At 40.9% G+C, this 19,788-nt stretch overlaps 1 protein-coding gene across 2 annotated transcripts in view; it reads left to right on the top strand.

Moving 5' to 3' along the window:
• The window catches only part of SLC44A4 (solute carrier family 44 member 4), a 78,986-nt gene that overhangs the window by 18,090 nt on the left and 41,108 nt on the right, over positions 1–19,788 (top strand). The window contains exons 2-3 of one of the 2 annotated variants that reach the window (XM_070737687.1): positions 8,663–8,711; positions 10,573–10,646. In XM_070737687.1, coding sequence (XP_070593788.1) covers positions 8,663–8,711; positions 10,573–10,646 — 123 coding nt within the window. The remainder of the gene's footprint in view (positions 1–8,662; positions 8,712–10,572; positions 10,647–19,788) is intronic. The other variant, XM_070737688.1, reaches the window with a different exon arrangement.

Below are 19,788 nucleotides of genomic sequence, written 5' to 3'. Positions count from 1 at the left end.
TATAAAAATAGAGGAGAAGATATATGAAAGGAACAAAAGATAAAGGAGATAAAGGAGAGACAATTGGACAGAACAGAAGGCACACTAGTGCACGTATGCACGCCCCTTACTGACCTCTTAGGAACCTGGAGAGGTCAATCATGGATAGTCTAAGGAGAAAATGTTGGGGGTTAGGGGTTGACACTACTAAGTCAGGTAATGGGTTCCATGCTTCGAAAACTCAATTGCTGAAGTCATATTTTTTACAGTCAAGTTTGGAGCGGTTAATATTAAATTTGAATCTCTTGCGTGCTCTTGTGTTGTTGCGATTTAAGCTGAAGTAGTCATTGACAGGTAGAATGTTGCAGCATATGATCTTGGTGTCCTGTAGTTGCGTGAGCATCTGACTAATTAATTACAACCACGACTTACAACCGCAACTGAACCCAAACTTTCTGTTAATTGAGTTTTGCCCCATTTTACAACTTTTTTTGTTGTTGCCACGATCGCTAATTGAATTTACAGCTTTGTTAAGCTAGTAAGGCAGTTGTTAAATGAATCCGGCTTCCCCATTGACTTTGCTTGTCAGAAGGTCACAAAAAGTGATCATGTGACTCAGGACACTGCAACCAGGGGTGGGCTACTGCCTGGATGGGTGTTGGGAACGCAGTGGGGTAGCAAAAATGGAACTCCACCCCAGAGGACCCAATTTGCACTGAAAGATGTTGAAAGAAAATGCATAAGCCACGCCCACAGTGTAGTAGTAAAAATTTTGGTAGCCCTTCACTGACTGCAACCATTTTCAACATACAGTAATGCTCTTTGCCAAGCAGCTTAATTTCGGTCACGTGACCATGGAGATGTTGCAATCGTTGTAATTCTGAAAAACAGTCGTAAGTCCCTTTTTTCAATGTGGTTGTAATGGTCACTAAGTCAGTGGTTGCAAGTGAAGAATTACCTATAGTAAAGTAAGTCGCTAGTCAGCTCCTTATATTAAGCAGTTTCATAGCCCATGCAGCTTGACGCAAGCATAAAAAGTGAAGGGAGATGATCCTAACACTGTCCAGGACCTAGGAATGCTTATTTCAAAAGATCTAAGCCCCAAAGCTCACTGTAACAGCATTGCCAAAAAGGCATTAAGAATTGTTAATTAAAATTAATTCTAATTTTGCGAAGCTTCTTCTCCAGTAACATAGTACTACAAACTAGGGCATACAAAACCTTTGATAGACCAATTCTCGAATACAGCTCGTCTGCTTGGAATCCACACTGTATATTGGACACTAATACAATTGAACAAATCCAGCGATATTTCCCGAGAAGAGTACTCCACTCCTCTTCTTGCAATAGAATACCCTATACCACCAAGTTTGAAATTTGGGGCCTGGACAACCTAGAACAGTGATGGCGAACCTTTTTCTTGCGTGCCAAAAATGGGAATGTGTGTGTCTGCCAACATACAACCCTCCCCACATGCACCACACTGGTGCATTTACTGACCCCTCGCATCCTGGACATAAACTGTTCCAACTCCTACCCTCAAAACGACACTATAGAGCACTGCACACCAAGACAACTAGACACAAGAACAGTTTTCCCCCGAATGCCATCACTGTACTAAACAAATAATTCCCTCAACACTGTCAGACTTTTTGCTAAATCTGCACTTCTATTTCTACTAGTTTTTTCTCATCATTCCTATCATCCTTTTCCTCCCACTTAGGACTGTATGACTGTAACTTGTTGCTTGTATCCTAAGATTTTTATTAATATTGATTGTTTCCTCATTGCTTATTTGACCCCTGTGACAATCGTGTTGTACCACATGATTCTTGACAAATGTATCTTTTTCTTTTATGTACACTGAGACCATATGCACCAAGACAAATTCCTTGTGTGTCCAATCACACTTGGCCAATAAAATTCTATTCTATTCTATTCTATTCTATTCTATTCTATTCTACTCTACTCTACTCTACTCTACTCTACTCTACTCTATTGTATTCTATTCTGTGTATGCTCACATCCCTGCACATGCGTCCTTCTATTGGGCCATTTTTCACCCTCAGGCTTCCCTGAAGCCTCCAGAGTGCAAAAAATGGTCCAACAGGCAAACCGGAAGTTCAGAAAAATAGACTTCCGGTTTGCCCTTTGCGCCATTTTTTCTACTCCAGAGGATTCAGGGAAGCCTCCTGAAGCCTGGGGGGGGGGGGAACTTTCCCTAAGACCAAAAATCAGCTGGCCAGCATGTGCACACACACTGGAGCTGATATAAGGCAACACCTTGCGTGGGACGCATACCATAGGTTCGTCATCACTGACCTAAAACTATGCCACCTATGGTCTGACCTAAACTTTGTACACAAAATTATCTGCTACAATGTCCTACCTGTCAATGACAGCTTTAGTTTCAACCGCAATAATACCTGTGCAAACAATAGATATAAACTTACAGAAAACCACTACAAACTCGATTGCAGAAAATCGAGTCCTCGGAGTGGGGCAGCATATAGAAACATAGAAGACTGACGGCAGAAAAAGACCTCATGGTCCAGCTAGTCTGCCCTTATACTATTTCCTGTATTTTATCTTAGAATGGATATATGTTTATCCCTGGCATGTTTAAATTCAGTTACTGGGGATTTACCAACCACGTCTGCGGAAGTTTGTTCCAAGCATCTACTACTCTTTCGGTAAAATAATATTTTCTCACGTTGCTTCTGATCTTTCCCCCAACTAACCTCAGATTGTGCCCCCTTGTTCTTGTGTTCACTTTCCTATTAAAAATACCTCCCTCCTGAACCTTATTTAACCCTTTAACATATTTAAATGTTTCGATCATGTTCCCCCTTTCTCTTCTTTCCTCCAGACTATACAGATTGAGTTCATTAAGTCTTTCCTGATACGTTTTATGCTTAAGACCTTCCACCATTTTGGTAGCCCGTCTTTGGACCCGTTCAATTTTATCAATATCTTTTTGTAGGTGAGGTCATAAATAAATAAATAATAAAATACAACTTCAGCAACAGAGTGGTCCATGCCGGGAATGGTTTACCTGACTCAGTTGTTATATCCTCGAACCCCCATAACTTCAATCTTAAAGTGTCTACCTTGGACCTCACCCTATTCCTAAGAGATCTGTTAAGGGAGCGTGCATAAGCGCACCAGCGTGATTACCATCCCATTTATTCATTCATTCATTCATTCATTCATTCATTCATTCATTCATTCATTCATTCATTCAATTTTTATGCCGCCCTTCTCTTTAGACTCAGGGCAGCTTACAGCATGTTAGCAATAGCACTTTTTAACAGAGCCAGTGTATTGCCCCCACAATCCGGGTCATCATTTTGCCCACCTCGGAAGGGTGGAAGGGTGAGTCAATCTTGAGCCGGTGATGATATTTGAACCAATGACCTTCAGATCTACAGTCAGCTTCAGTGGCCTGCAGTACAGCACTCTACCTGCTGCGCCACCCTGGCTCATTTATTCCTACTAATTTATACATGTTTGTAGTTATATGTTTATATGTTATGTTTCTACTTATACTTGTTTTCTCATACATGCTTGACAAAACAAACAAACAAATAAATAAATAAATAATCCATTCAAACCAACATTTAAAACTGGAGTGGATTTCTTCAATATGCATATCAGATTCAGTTTGTTAAATATAATATAGAAACATAGAAACATAGAAGACTGACGGCAGAAAAAGACCTCATGGTCCATCTAGTCTGCCCTTATACTATTTCCTGTATTTTATTTTACAATGGATATATGTTTATCCCAGGCATGTTTAAATTCGGTTACTGTGGATTTACCGACCACGTCTGCTGGAAGTTTGTTCCAAGGATCTACTACTCTTTCAGTAAAATAATATTTTCTCATGTTGCCCTTGATCTTTCCCCCAACTATATGTATTAGAATTAAAATCATTCAGGGAAGGGTTTAGAAGGGAAAGCGGAACGAAGGAAAGGGAAGGGGGAAGGGGGAGAGAAGGAGTAAGAAGGGAGGTAGGGGAGAAGGAGATGGAGAGCGGGGACTTTGAAGAAAAAGATAAACGGGCTGATGAATAACAGCAAGACTAGGTGTAAGATTAGGCTATTGACATTTGATTGATTGGAAAATGTATACAGTATTTATTTATTTATTTATTTATTTATTGTATTGCTATATTCTTAAGGTATATATGGAGACAGGAGAAAAATTAAAAAAAACTTTTAAAATATTCATATCAGATTGACAGAGAAGGAGAGGGGGGGGGATCCCCAGAACCTGCTACAAAACCTACAAAGATGTTGAGAATTTGTAAGTCCTGCAGAAGCTTCAATAAAAGTTGTTTTTCTTGTTGAAAAACCAATCCGTGTCTATTGCCCTGAAGAGAACTCAGCACCTGCCCTCAGCACTCTGCATTTCAAGAAAGAAGACCGCAGCGGGAGAGAGAGAAATGGAGAGCTCTGTTTGATCCTTTCATTCCAGAAATGTGGAGTGTCAATTACTGAGAATGGCCTCCAGATCAATGTTCTCCTCCTATCTTTAAAGATGGTGCAGCGGAGAGAAGGCTTCTCTCTCCAGGCTGCCCAACCATAAAGGCCACCAGGCATCCCCTCAGGTGGACCGTGTTCAAGCCATTTAAGTCTGCCGCTTATTAATTCCAAAGCTGTAGGCTAGAGGCGTGATTCCCTCTCTGACTCTCTGTGGAAGCTGAGACAATAAAATGTACGATCATCAAACAAATCTGTCTGAAATACCAGAGTCCTATTGGAGTTGAGCTGAAGATAAATCCAAATAAATAGATAAGTTCCCACTGGAGGCACAAATGATCACGCTCATATTATCCTACTTTTGGACAGCTGCAGTTGACAAAGAAGCTAATACAGTCCTACCCTGCAAAGACTTATGGCTGGAAAAAAACTTATTTGGAGGGAGTATCAATGAAAAAATTCTGCAAGCTGAGATCATTAATACCTCATTAGGGCTGGAAAAAACCTTTTTCAGAGAGAGTAGCTATGAACAAAGCCTACAAGCTTTGAACAGTGCAGTCAGGCGGTAGGGAAAGCAAGTAGGATGCTTGGCTGCATAGCTAGAGGTATAACAAGCAGGAAGAGGGAGATTATGATCCCACTATATAGAGTGCTGGTGAGACCACATTTGGAATACTGTGTTCAGTTCTGGAGACCTCACCTACAAACAGATATTGACAAAATTGAACGGGTCCAAATTGAACGGGCTACAAGAATGGTGGAAGGTCTTAAGCATAAAACGTATCAGTAAAGACTTAATGAACTCAATCTGTATAGTCTGGAGGACAGAAGAAAAAGGGGGGACATGATCGAAACATTTAAATATGTTAAAGGGTTAAATAAGGTCCAGGAGGGAAGTGTTTTTAATAGGAAAGTGAACAGAAGAACAAGGGGGCACAATCTGAAGTTAGTTGGGGGAAAGATTAGAAGTAATGTGAGAAAATATTATTTTACTGAAAGAGTAGTAGATGCTTGGAACAAACTTCCAGCAGACGTGGTCGGTAATTCCACAGTAAATGAATTTAAACACTGGAATAAACATATATCCATCCTAAGATAAAATACAAGAAATAGTATAAGGGCAGACTAGATGGACCATGAGGTCTTTTTCTGCCATCAGTCTTCTATGTTTCTATGTTTCTAAGCCAGGAAGAGCTGGGGAGATCATTAGCACCTGGTTAGGGCTGGGGGGAAAAAGCTGAGAAAAAGCTACATTCAGAATATAAGACACATTCAAATTTTTAGCCTCTTTTAGGAGGGAAAAAAGTGTGTCTTATACTCTGAGAAATATGATAATTATTATTATAGGTTTTTATTGTTATTTATATTTATTTTATTGTTTTTTTATCATTGTTGGCTGTTAGTCTGGGTTTTGGGGTTTTTTTTGGTGTTTTTGTTGTTAGTTGTGCTGTGGGTTTTTTTGTTGGTGCTTTTGTGCATTTGTTAAAACCTGCAATGAAGTAACGAAGGTTAAATATACTTTTAGCAGAGAGAAATAATACAAATAATAATTTATTAAACTTCTTTGTCACCCAACTCTAAACAACTTTAAACAAAGAAATTACAATAGAATCAATCAACATAAAATGTAAAGATAAAACAATGCCTCTTTTGTGGCCCGTGAGTGAATAGATTCCAGGTGGACTGAGTGGCTAAAATACATTGATAAGATTTGACAAGTTTCTCTTGGCATAGGGGAAATGAAAAAAAATAATGTTTCAGAGATAAAAGTTTCCATTTTATAATATTTATGCATAAATACTTTCTCAGTGACCTTTCCTAACCTCTGGAATGTTTTCAGAGGACTTTGGTTATTTCCTGGTTAATTTTTTACATCACTCTTATCCCTGCTTATCGCTTATACCAAGGAATTGGACCTAATAGATTTATAACTATTGCAATTGACACCCGAGGTGGTGGTGCCAAAGAAATGGACTATCAGGCTTGCCCCAGCTTCTGCATTGAGGAAAGAAAAACCCTAGACTGTATTTGTAGCGAAAAGTACACTTTCACTAAAGCCAAAGGGTTTACAACATAAGCAAAGCTGGATCTGAATATTCCCGCTCAAAACCTGCCATTTCTTGGGCATTCCCTCCTTGACCAGTTCATGAGTGTCCAATGATATAATCCCCACTCGGTTAAAGAACTTGGTATACTAATAACAAAAGATTTAAGTGCCAAAGCCCACTACAACAATATAGCCAAGAAGGCTTCAAGAGTTGTAAACCTAATCCTACGTAGCTTCTGCTCTGGCAATCTCACATTACTTACCAGAGCTTACAAAACTTTTGCCAGACCCATCCTCGAATAAGCTCATCTGTTTGGAACCCATATTGCATCTCAGACATTAACACCCTTGAAAATGTCCAAAGATACTTCACCAGAAGAGCCCTTCACTCCTCCACTCGAAATAGAATACCCTATGAGACTAGGCTTTCAATCCTGGGCCTAGAAAGTTTAGAACTAAGACGCCTTAAACAAGATCTAAGTATTGCCCACAAGATCATATGCTGCAACGTCCTGCCTGTCGGCGACTAGTTCAACTTCAACCATAACAACACAAGAGCACACAACAGATTTAAACTTAATATTAACCGCTCCAAACTTGACTGTAAAAAATATGACTTCAGTAACCGAGTTGTCGAAGCGTGGAACTCATTACCGGACTCCATAGTGTCATCCCCAAACCCCCAACACTTTACCCTTAAATTATCTACTGTTGACCTATCCAGATTCCTAAGAGGTCAGTAAGGGGTGAGTACAAGTGCACTAGAGTGCCTTCCGTCCCCTGTCCTATTGCTCATCTATATCTCCTATACCTTTCTTCTATTCCTATATCTCTTCTTCTATTCTTTCATTGATATGTTCTATTCCTATATCTTCTCTTCTCTTCTTTCTTAGATATATTTTACTATGAGTATCTCCTCTATAACCTTCATCATATATTTTACTATGTGTATATAGATATATACCCACTAAAACCCTTATTGTATATTGGACAAAATGAATGAATGAATGAATGAATGAATGAATGAATGAATGAATGAATTCAAATTTGGTGCTTTGGTAGCAGCTTTTAAGGTTTGGAACCTCTTTATTGCGGTTTTGCCTTCTGTGCTCACACTCACATCCCTTACCTCTGGTTCCTGCCATCTCTCCTCCTTTATATTCCCTTTTTTCTGCCCTCCCCACCTCCCCCCCCGCACATTTTATGGCAGAATACCAGCATATATTAGACTTGTATGCCGCCCCTCTCTGAAGATCCAGGGTGGCTCACAAAATACAGTACAAAAACAATACATATAAAAATCTAATAGTTAAAACTATAATCTAGAATCCCATTACATTAAAAAGCAGTCAATTTACTCAATCACATCCACACATAACATTTATTTTTATTTATTTATTTATTCATCCATTTGTCCAATACACAAATACATAGGAAGAAAAATAGACATGTAGTAATATATATATAAGGGTAAAGTGAACTTAGAGGAGAGGATATATGAAAGAAAGAAAATATATATGATAAGTGAGAGAAAGGAAAGACAATTGGACAGGGGACGAAAGGCACACCATCTATGGCCTGGCGACATAGATGGGTCTTGAGGCTCAGAGTTTGTTGCACAAAATTAAATCCAGAAAACACATGCAGGCAGATTGATGCAGCAGAATTGATTTAAATCAGAAACGTCTCTATATACAAGATTTATATACAAGATTAACAGATGAGTATCCATACCAACAGATGAGGATACATTAGGACAGGGGGCAGAAGTGATATTCTCTTACTAGTAAATATTGTTATATCTTTGTATACTACCAATACGTACTTGACTAACCAAACAAACAAACAAACAAATAAAATATTTACAATGCCAATTGTACAATTCTTCTTCAACGTAATAGCAGTTACAAGCAGGAGAGAACAGTTAGTTTCATTTCAGCAGAGTTCAGAGTGGACAATGTACAGAGTGGGCTGAGCCACGCCCAGCCTTCTAGCTTCAGTTTCAATTCTCTGCACAGACTCAGATGTGTTTAGCTCTCATTGGCTGATTTAGTTGCTATGCCCATTCATTGGTTGACCTTGTTACCATTGGCTCTCCCAGTTCATGAATAATCTGACAGTTCTCCCTCTTTCTTTTTCTATTCCCCAGGAGGGAAAACTCAATATGATCCTTCTTTTCATGGTCCTATCAAGAACAGGTAAGAACACCTGGTGCGACGAAGGGATGACTGGAGTGTCAAATGGTAGATCGAGGCTGCTAGAGCTAAAGACGAGAGAAACGTCAGTAGCTCAGAAGGGAAGAAGGGAGGTCTGTGAACATCCATGGGGAAGTTGGGCACTAGAAAAATTTTAGAGGAGGGGTATACAGTGTTCCCCCGATTTCCGCGGGGGATGCGTTCCGAGACCGCCCGCGAAAGTCGTATTTCCGCAAAGTAGAGATGCGGAAGTAAATACACCATCTTTGGCTATGGATAGTATCACAAGCAATCCCTTAAGACTTTAAACCCCTAAATTACCATTTCCCATTCCCTTAACAACCATTTACTCACCATTATTACTGGTACTCACCATTGAATAAGACACTTAGTGATCCTGATATTTATAAACATAATTATTTATTAACAATAACTTTTTTTTGTTATTTATTTACAAAAATTATTAGTTTGGCAATAACATATGACATCATTGGGTGGGAAAAACTATGGTATAGGAAAAAAAACCGCGAAGTATTTTTTAATTAATATTTTTTGAAAAAACGTGGTATAGGCTATTCGCGAAGTTCAAACCTGTGAAAATCGAGGGAACACTGTAGTTGCAGAAGGCAAGTGCAAGAGATCTACATTTTTCTTGGGACGATGAGTTTTATCTCTGGGCCTCAGGAATTAGATCTGCTGTCTGATGCACATTTTTGGAACCGTGAATGTTTGAGATTTAAAAAACCCCCCACAACATTTTCTTTCAAGCAAGCTTCTTGGTTTTCGATGCTGTTTGCTCCCACATCTGGAGTGGGACAACTCACCGCAGTCAACTTGCCATGGCCAATTCAATATGGTTGACTTGCCACCGCCAATGTGCCACTTCAATAGTTCAATCTAATTATTAAAATAAGTTAAAAAAAAATATTTCAATTTTTGTCATTCACATTTCATTTTGTCCCTCCTTGCCTGATGTTCCAACAATAGTCAGCCATCCTATGTACCTTCCATCTACCATGATACCATGCTTTTGAATGTTTAATGTGTATGATTGAATAGATAGGGATATTATTATTATTACTATTACTATTACTATTATTATTATTTATTAGATTTGTATGCCGCCCCTCTCCGCAGACTCGTTACTATGTTATTAATGTTTTTTTAAATTGATTTAATTTTTCTACTATTGGATTTATAATGCATTGTATCACTGTTATGTTGTGAGCCTCCCCGAGTCTTCGGAGAGGGGCGGCATACAATTCTAATAAATAATAATAATAATAATAATAATAATAATAATAATAATAATAATGCCTCCATGACCTTCAAATCTTGGCGGAATCGCTCACCCTGCCCATCACTGATTGCACCAAGATTTTCCGGGAAGTTAGCAAAATGGCTATGTAAAAAGTGCAATTTGATGCTCATGTTGCCTAATTAACTATATTATATATATAAGGTGTAGAGAAAAAAACTGATGTGGTAGAAGAAAACTAACTACAATTTTGAAACCAGCATGCCTAATTAACTGTAAAAGAGCTCAAAACTCAAACTCAACAGTAATTGTATTACCAATTGTTCCCCTGTGTAATCAGTTGCTTGTGCTAATCAAGCTCTGATATGATTAGATTGCTTATTTGTACCCAGACTATCATTAAACATTACAATTTTTGACAAACGTATCTTTTCTTTTATGTACACTGAGTACATATGCACCCAGACAAATTCCTTGTGTGTCCAATCATGCTTGGCCAATAAAAAATCCTATTCTATTCTATTCTACTCTACTCTACTTTATTCTAGACAAATGCCTATAAGTTAGTACATATTGATGACTGATCCTTCACTCTCTCTGTTCCAGGAGCTGTACAGATATTATTTGCTGTGTTATCTTTGGGCTCTTCCTTGTTGGCTACATGATCATAGGGGTTTTGGGTGAGTAAGTTTCTTAATTTAGAGAAGCAGACTAATAATCCAAATATATTGTTCCATTGCAGAGGAGCCAGTTTAGTAGACCACATATGAAACTCAAATGTGCACACAAAGTATTATTTCCATAAATGAGCAGCATGGTGGCCTAGTGGTGAAGATGCTCGCCTCCCACTTGGAAGGTTGAGAGCTCAATCCTAGGTAGTGGCAGATGTTTCTCTCTTAGGGCGCACAGAAAATATATCTGCTGTGAACTCCATGTCATGTCAGGAAAGGCATCCAGCCGGTAAATGCTCAGCTCCATCCAGTCGCCCCAATTGTACCCTGAATTAAGGGATTACAAGATAATAAAAGAGAATTAGTGTTATCTCCATAGATCAGGGGTGGGAAACTATGGCTGTTTGTTTGTTTGTTTGTTTGTTTGTTTGTCTGTCTGTCTGTCTGTCTGTCTGTCTGTCTGTCTGTCTGTCTGTCTGTCTGTCTGTCTGTCTGTCTATCTATCTATGTATAGAAACATAGAAACATAGAAGTCTGACGGCAGAAAAAGACCTCATGGTCCATCTAGTCTGCCCTTATACTATTTTCTGTATTTTATCTTAGGATGGATATATGTTTATCCCAGGCGTGTTTAAATTCAGTTACTGTGGATTTATCTACCACGTCCGCTGGAACTTTGTTCCAAGGATCTACTACTCTTTCAGTAAAATAATATTTTCTCATGTTGCTTTTGATCTTTCCCCCAACTAACTTCAGATTGTGTCCCTTTGTCCTTGTGTTCACTTTCCTATTAAAAACACTTCCCTCCTGGACCTTATTTAACCCTTTAATATATTTAAATGTTTCGATCATGTCCCCCCTTTTCCTTCTGTCCTCCAGACTATACAGATTGAGTTCATTAAGTCTTTCCTGATACGTTTTATGCTTAAGACCTTCCACCATTCTTGTAACCCGTCTTTGGACCCGTTCAATTTTGTCAATATCTTTTTGTAGGTGAGGTCTCCAGAACTGAACACAGTACAATATTCTAAATGTGGTCTCACCAGCATTCTATATAGCGGGATCATAATCTCCCTCTTCCTGCTTGTTATACCTCTAGCTATGCAGCCAAGCATCCTACTTGCTTTCCCTACTGCCTGACTGCACTGTTCACCCATTTTGAGACTGTCAGAAATCACTACCTCTAAATCCTTTTCTTCTGAAGTATTTGCTAACACAGAACTGCCGATACAATACTCAGATTGAGGATTCCTTTTCCCCAAGTGCATTATTTTACATTTGGAAACATTAAACTGCAGTTTCCATTTCTTGGATCATTTATCTAGTAAAGCTAAATCATTTACCATATTACAGACGCCTCCAGGAATATCAACCCTATTGCACACTTTAGAGTCATCGGCAAATAGGCAAACCTTCCCTACCAAATCTTCCCCTATGTCACTCACAAACATATTAAAAAGAATAGGACCCAGAACAGACCCTTGTGGCACACCGCTTGTAACCTGACTCTGCTCAGAATACTCGCCATTAACAATAACTCTCTGATGTCTACGCTTCAGCCAGCTGCAAATCCATTGAACTATCCAGGGATTAAGTCCAATCTTCACTAATTTATCTATCAGCTCTTTATGTGGAACCATATCAAAGGCTTTGCTGAAGTCCAGGTAGGCAATATCCACGGCACCACCTTCATCCAACACCTTTGTGACATAGTCAAAGAAATCAATGAGATTAGCCTGACATGATTTGCCTTCAGTAAAGCCATGCTGATTTGGGTCCAATAAGTTATTGTTTTTTAGGTGCTGATTTATCCTCTTTTTGAGTAGAGTCTCCATCATTTTAACTACAACTGATGTCAAGCTAACTGGCCTGTAGTTACCAGCTTCTTCTCTACTGCCCTTCTTGTGGATAGGCACAACACTGGCCATTCTCCAATCCTCAGGAACTTCTCCTGTTAACAAGGATTGGTTAAACAAATCAGTCAGGGGGGTAGCAATGACAGATCTGAGTTCTTTAAGAACTCTAGGGTGGATGCCATCTGGACCCATTGTCTTATTTATCTTTTATCGTTCAAGTTCTTCTAAGACATCGGCTTCTAAGATCACTGGAGCTGAATCCGTACAGCTGGAAGCAATGCTATATCCCTCTATAGTATTATTTTGTAAGGTGTCTTTTGAGAAAACTGAACAGAAGTAGCTATTGAAATGGTCAGCGATCTCCTTATTCCCATTAATGCATGTATTATTCCCGGTACTAAGCTTCGTGATGCCGCAGTTTTTCTTCTTATCACTAATATATCTGAAGAAGGTTTTATCCCCCTTCTTTACAGATTTGGCAATTTCTTCCTCTTTTGAGGCTTTAGCAGCATATATTATCTGTTTTGCCTCCTTCTGTCTCATTTTATACACCTCCCTATCAGCTATACTTCCAGACACTTTATACCTCCTATAGGCAGCCTTTTTTTCATTGACTATAGCCCTTACATCATTGCTAAACCATAGCAGTTTCTTCTTCCTTTTACCTTTAGTTATTTGTCTTACATACAGTCCAGTGGCTTTTAAGATGGCCTTTTTAAATACAGTCCACTGGGTTCTCGCTCCTGCCATTTTATCCCTCCCCTTTAATTCATTATCTAAATATTCCCCCATTGCATTAAAATTTGTTTTTCTGAAATCCAATACTTTGGTTGCATTATAGGATTGCTCACAATGAGTTTTTACATCAAACCACAAACATAGATGGCCACTGCAACCTAAATTTTCTCCCACCTTGACCTCTGAAACCCAATTCCCATTCGTAAAAACTAAATCTAGAATATTTTCCCCTCTAGTTGGTGTCTTAACCAGCTGTGCCAGAGCTGCTCCTGTAAAGGCCTCTACTATATTCTTACTTTTGCATGTAAGGGCACTGGGGATATTCCAGTCAACATCAGGCATGTTGAAATCACCCATAACCACAATATCTCCCTTTACTGCCATTTGGGTAATTTCATCCACCATCTTGTTGTCATATTCCTCAGATTGCCCTGGAGGCCTATAGATCACCCCAATTCTAATGCAGAACCTTTTTTATTTTGCATGCAAATCCAGAGAGTCTCCAGATCTTGACATGTATTTTGAATTAGTGTTGTTTTTAGACTTTCTTTAACATAAATGGCTACTCCACCTCCCCTTCTCTCTATTCTATCCTTCCTATACAGTGTATATCCTGGTATGGATATTTCCCATTCATTAGAATCCTTAAACCATGTCTCAGTTATGGCAACCAGATCCAAATTATCTCTAGATATTATGGCCATTAACTCACAGAGCTTGTTGCTCAAGCTTCGAGCATTCGTGCACATTACCCGAAGAACATTATTTTCATTATTAGTTTGCCCCTTATCATCCACAACTACATCTATTTTATTTGCAGCTCCCTTTTCATAAGCTTCCAAAAACTGATTTATCCTCATTGGTCGGGGACAGAAATCACCCACATCAGTTACATCTCTGTCCCCTTTACCTAGTTTAAATGCCTGTCCAAAAAAGTTCTGAATTCCTCACCGAGCACCTGGGTACCTCTGTATGATGGATGCAAACCATCCCTCTTAAACAACTCCCTATTAGACCACCTACTGACATCATGACTTACATAGCCAAAACCTTCAGCTTTACACCACTGCCTTAACCACACATTAAACTCTCTGATACACGTTGTTTTATCCTCTTGGCCACAAACCGGTAACGCCTCTGAGAAAGTCACTGAATCAGTTATTTTACCCAGCTCCACACTTAGACATTGAAAATCTCTTTTTACTACATTAACATTTCTCTGGGACAAATCATTTGTGCCAAGATAGAAACATAGAAACATAGAAGTCTGACGGCAGAAAAAGACCCCATGGTCCATCTAGTCTGCCCTTATACTATTTTCTGTATTTTATCTTAGGATGGATATATGTTTATCCCAGGCATGTTTAAATTCAGTTACTGTGGATTTATCTACCACGTCTGCTGGAAGTTTGTTCCAAGGATCTACTACTCTTTCAGTAAAATAATATTTTCTCATGTTGCTTTTGATCTTTCCCCCAACTAATCTCAGATTGTGTCCCCTTGTTCTTGTGTTCACTTTCCTATTAAAAACACTTCCCTCCTGGACCTTATTTAACCCTTTAATATATTTAAATGTTTCGATCATGTCCCCCCTTTTCCTTCTGTCCTCCAGACTATACAGATTGAGTTCATTAAGTCTTTCCTGATACGTTTTATACTTAAGACCTTCCACCATTCTTGTAGCCCGTCTTTGGACCCGTTCAATTTTGTCAATATCTTTTTGTAGGTGAGGTCTCCAGAACTGAACACAGTATTCCAAATGTGGTCTCACCAGCATTCTATATAGCGGGATCATAATCTCCCTCTTCCTGCTTGTTATACCTCTAGCTATGCAGCCAAGCATCCTACTTGCTTTCCCTACTGCCTGACTGCACTGTTCACCCATTTTGAGACTGTCAGAAATCACTACGCCTAAATCCTTTTCTTTTGAAGTATTTGCTAACAGAGAACTGCCAATACAAGATGCACCACCACATCAACGTTATTACCTTTACTCACAGCCTTGACAATATTTGTAATCCGCCTCCTGTCCCTGCTGGCAGTGGCCCCTGGGAGACACCTCATCTCCTTCACCACATCCTTACTCTGTCCCAAATCAACACCTCTAACAGTCGAATCACCCACAAGAAAATGTGTCCTCTTTTTATTTCTACTAACTGCACTTGATGGTTTGGTGGCACTATGTACCTTGCTTAGAACAACTTCCCCTTTGAACATCTCCTCATTCTCTGCCTGAGGGACCTTGCTAATATCTCCAACATCCTTACTATTTAAATCCGCAAGAACATTATAGGAATTTGATACAGAGAGACCAAAATTGCTATGTTTTTGCTCAACTGCACGCAATCTTCCTGAACCGACAGTTGTCCACACAGCCCTCCTCCTCGGGGGGCGCTGTGGAAGTGGAGGCTGCACACATGGCTGCATTACAGCATGTGACTGCGACAATCTTTCCACTTCAGACTTGCAAGCTACAAACTAATGACTGCAATCTATCTATCTATCTCTCTCTCTCTCTATCTCTCTATCTATCTATCTATCTATCTATCTATCTATCTATCTATCTATTTTCGTAGATTTTCATGGGTACAGGTATGATGGTCTTGGCATATTCGGGTTTCTTCCCGTGTAGGATTTGGAAATTTCTGGCAACGTTTCGACGAGGTCCCACTCGTCATCTTCAGGCTGGTGTTTCTGTCCTTGTTCTAGGGCAAACACTATGTATCTATCTATCTATCTATCTATCTATCTATCTATCTATCTATCTATCTATCTATCTAGCTATCTAGCTATCTAGCTATCTAGCTATCTACCGTGTTTCCCCGATAGTAAGACCCCCCCGATTGTAAGACATATGGGGGGTTTCAGGGGGGTCGGCTAATTTAAGCCATACCCCGAAAGTAAGACATATGTCTTACTTTCGGGGAAACATGGTAGCTTGTTAAGGTTAGCATTCCTGTTACCTTGCTGATGTACTTCTAGCGCTCGCGTTGCAGCCAGCTTACTCCTGCACGCGTTCGCCATGATATGCCGTTGTTCTCTAAGAGACTACATTTCCCAGCACTCTCCGCGCGGCCCGCCTCCGTTTCCGTTGTCGAAAGAAGGGAGATCCGAAGAAGCGAAGCGGCCGGGGAGGTGATCGCGCTCGAGCGCTCGGTGTCGTACGCTGCTCTCCGTGGCGGGGTGGTCGATGCCGGTGGCGGCCGCGGCGCTAGTCTTGGGGAGCGATGCTGCCGAGGCGCAGCTCGCTGACGGGGCTGGCAGTGGGGCTCTTTGCCGTCTACGTGGCACACCCGGCCCTTCTGTACTTCTCCCCGCCGGGCAAGAGGCAAAGGCGGCGGCGGGAGTAGCGGAGGCGAGGCAGAGAAGAAAGAAGCGGCGGGGTCCAGCCGGCTAGGGCTGGACCCCGCCGCTTCTTTCTTCTCCGCCTTGCCTCCGCTACTCCCGCCGCCGCCTTTGCCTCTTGCCCGGCGGGGAGAAGTACAGAAGGGCCGGGTGTGCCACGTAGACGGCAAAGAGCCCCACTGCCAGCCCCGTCAGCGAGCTGCGCCTCGGCAGCATCGCTCCCCAAGACTAGCGCCGTGGCCGCCACCGGCATCGACCACCCCGCCACGGAGAGCGGAGAAGGCGAGGCGGAGGCGAGGCGGAGAAGAAAGAAGCGGCGGATAGCTGGCGAGGCGCCAGCTAGAGGGCTGGACCCCGCCGCTTCTTTCTTCTCCGCCTCGCCTCCGCTACTCCCGCCGCCGCCTTTGCTCTCCCCGCTGGGCGAGCAGGCCGAGGCGCTGGAACTGGGGCTGCCTGTCCTTGGCGTGAACGGCGGGCAGGTGGCGCTCGGCACCCAGAATCCCGTCTTCTCGCCACCACCCAAGCTCCCTCCGGAGCCTGCCGCCGCCGCCGCGGAAAGAGAAAGCTGGCACCAGGCTGCCCGAAGATGAGCCGACCCCGGTGCCCGGGACAATATAAGACATACCCCCAAAGTAAGACACAGTGGGGTTTTGGGGGGTAAAAAGAAAGTAAGACACTGCCTTACTATCGGGGAAACACGGTATTGTTAGAGTTGGAAGGGACCATGCAGGTCATCAAATCCAACCCCCTGCCTGAGCAGGAATCCTATAGCACCCCAGGCAAATGGCAGTCCAATCTCCTCTTAAAAGTGTCCAGAGTTGGGGAGTTCACAACCTCCGCAGGCAGATTGTTCCACTGGTTGATTGCTCTGACCTTCAGGGAGTTCTTCCTTATTTCTAGGTTGTATCTCTCCTTGGTCAGCTTCCAACCGTTGTTCCTTACTTGTAAACTTCAACTCCCAGAATTCCTGAGCCAGCCATCGTACTCCATGAGTCATAAAGGGGCCATCTCTCCATCTCTGCCACAGATCATCAAGGTCTTCATTGTTCAACACTAACAGATGTTAAAATCTTGGAACATTGTAGATGGGGAGTGTGGAGATCCAGATTGTAGTTCCTTCCTCAACCAGAAAATTTACCTGAGGATTTGGGGTTGTTTGTTTTTCTCTCTCTCAACCCAAGAGTGGAGAAATGGAGAAGGTTTTGAACGAGAAACAAGGACAGGTGTATTCTGGATCCCCTTAGACCAGTGGCTCTCAACCTTTCTAATGCCGCAGCCCCTTAATACAGTTCCTCATGTTGTGGTGACCCCCAACCATAAGCGTAGCGCCAATTCTCCCAACAGCGCTTGAAGCTGGTTGGCAGGAAGGTCAGAGGGACACCCCCAGTGTCAATGTCTGATTGGTCAAATTGTTCCAAGACGCCAGAATAGAAGCTTTAGTTCCTAAGACCAGAGGAAATTGGTCTTTTCCCAATTCCCACAGGTGATCCCTGTGAAACAGTTGTTCGACCCCAAAGGGGTCTCTATCCCCACATTGAGAACCACTGCCTTAGACCCAGAAGCCAACTGGGTGACTTTGGACCAGTCTGGTTTTAGCCTTTTACTGTTTGATTAACACTTTGCCATCACACCTAACAATAACATTTGATACTGGTGTCCTCCACAAGGATATGTCCCTAACCTGGTCTTTTAATACTTCCAGTATTTACTTAAACTGAAATGACCCTTGTTACTCCTGGTCATCTTTATGTTCTATTTATCATATTAAGTAACATTATATTATGTATTATTGATCACCTGTATTATACCAAAAAAGGCAAATCTCATATATATTATTTATTCTGTAAATAATATATGTACATATAAATAATATGTGTAATATATCCTCTGTACTCTAAAAAGAGTGCAGAGAAGAGCAATAAAGATGATTAAGAGACTGGAGGCTATAAAACATATGAAGAACCAGGACTTGGGTATGTGTAGTTTATTTATTAATTATTAGATTTGTATGCCGCCCCTCTCCGTAGACTCAGGGTGGCTAACAACAATAATGAAACAACATATAACAAATCTAATATTTAAAATAATTTTAAAAACCCTTATTTAAAAAACCAAACATACACACAAGCATACCATGCATAAATTGTACAGGCCTAGGGGGAAGGGAATATCTCAGTTCCCCCATGCTTGACGACAAAGGTGGGTTTTAAGGAGCTTACGAAAGGCGAGGAGGGTGGGGGCAATTCTGATCTCCGGGGGGAGCTGGTTCCAGAGGGTCGGGGCCGCCACAGAAAAGGCTCTTCCCCTGGGAAGTAAGTAAGTAAATAAATAAATATTAATTGAACCAAGAATGTAGAGATGACCAAAAATTACAGATGGCAAAGCCAGGGTTGGCATGGAAATAGTCAAAGGTCAACCTATGGCCATCTTAGGCTCCAATGATTGTATCTGACTTCCCCAAAAGCTGCAGAACTGAAAATGCCCCTGTATCCTTTGAAATATCTTTCTTTGTGGCTCAAATGAATGGATGCTGAGTGATTAGCAGAGCCCATTGTCATTAAATTATCCATTTCCTGGGCAAGGGAAAGAGATCATTGTTTTGGAGGAGCCTGAATTTTGAGTTGCCAGCTTTAAGCATTCAGAGTCCAACTTGTAGAAGGAAGGAGTCTTGGGTTTCATTAACCAAAAAAGGGTAAGGAGGGTCAAGTAGCCTCTTTAAGCTTTCTTAAAAGAAATTATCTCTTTTGTCCAGCTGATCATTTGGTTAAAAGCCCCGCTGGGCTCTTGAAGGAATAATTCTTCTCTTGAAGACTTTAAATAGGACAATTGTATCTCTCTCCTCCTCCCACTCACCTTTCATCATCAACCATTTTACCCCACCCATAACAGCTAAAATATACTGCTCAAAAAAATAAAGGGAACACTCAAGACATCCTATATCTGAATGAATGAAATACTGTATTCTCATATTTCATTTGCACAACTATTCCATTTGCACAACAGCATGTGAAATTGACTGTCAATCAGTGTTGCTTCCCAAGTGGACAGTTTGATTTCACAGAAGTTTGATTTACTTGAAGTTATATTCTGTTTTTTAAGTGTTCCCTTTATTTTTTTTTGAGCAGTTTAGTTGAAATGAACCTTTGTAATTAAGAAATAAGGAGAAAGTAGTTTGGACATTTTAAAAAAGGGAGGGATCTGGAGTTACTATG

This window comes from Erythrolamprus reginae, chromosome 2, assembly GCF_031021105.1.
Source record: "Erythrolamprus reginae isolate rEryReg1 chromosome 2, rEryReg1.hap1, whole genome shotgun sequence".
Lineage (NCBI taxonomy): Eukaryota > Metazoa > Chordata > Lepidosauria > Squamata > Dipsadidae > Erythrolamprus > Erythrolamprus reginae.
This window is presented reverse-complemented; position numbering and strand designations above follow the sequence as displayed.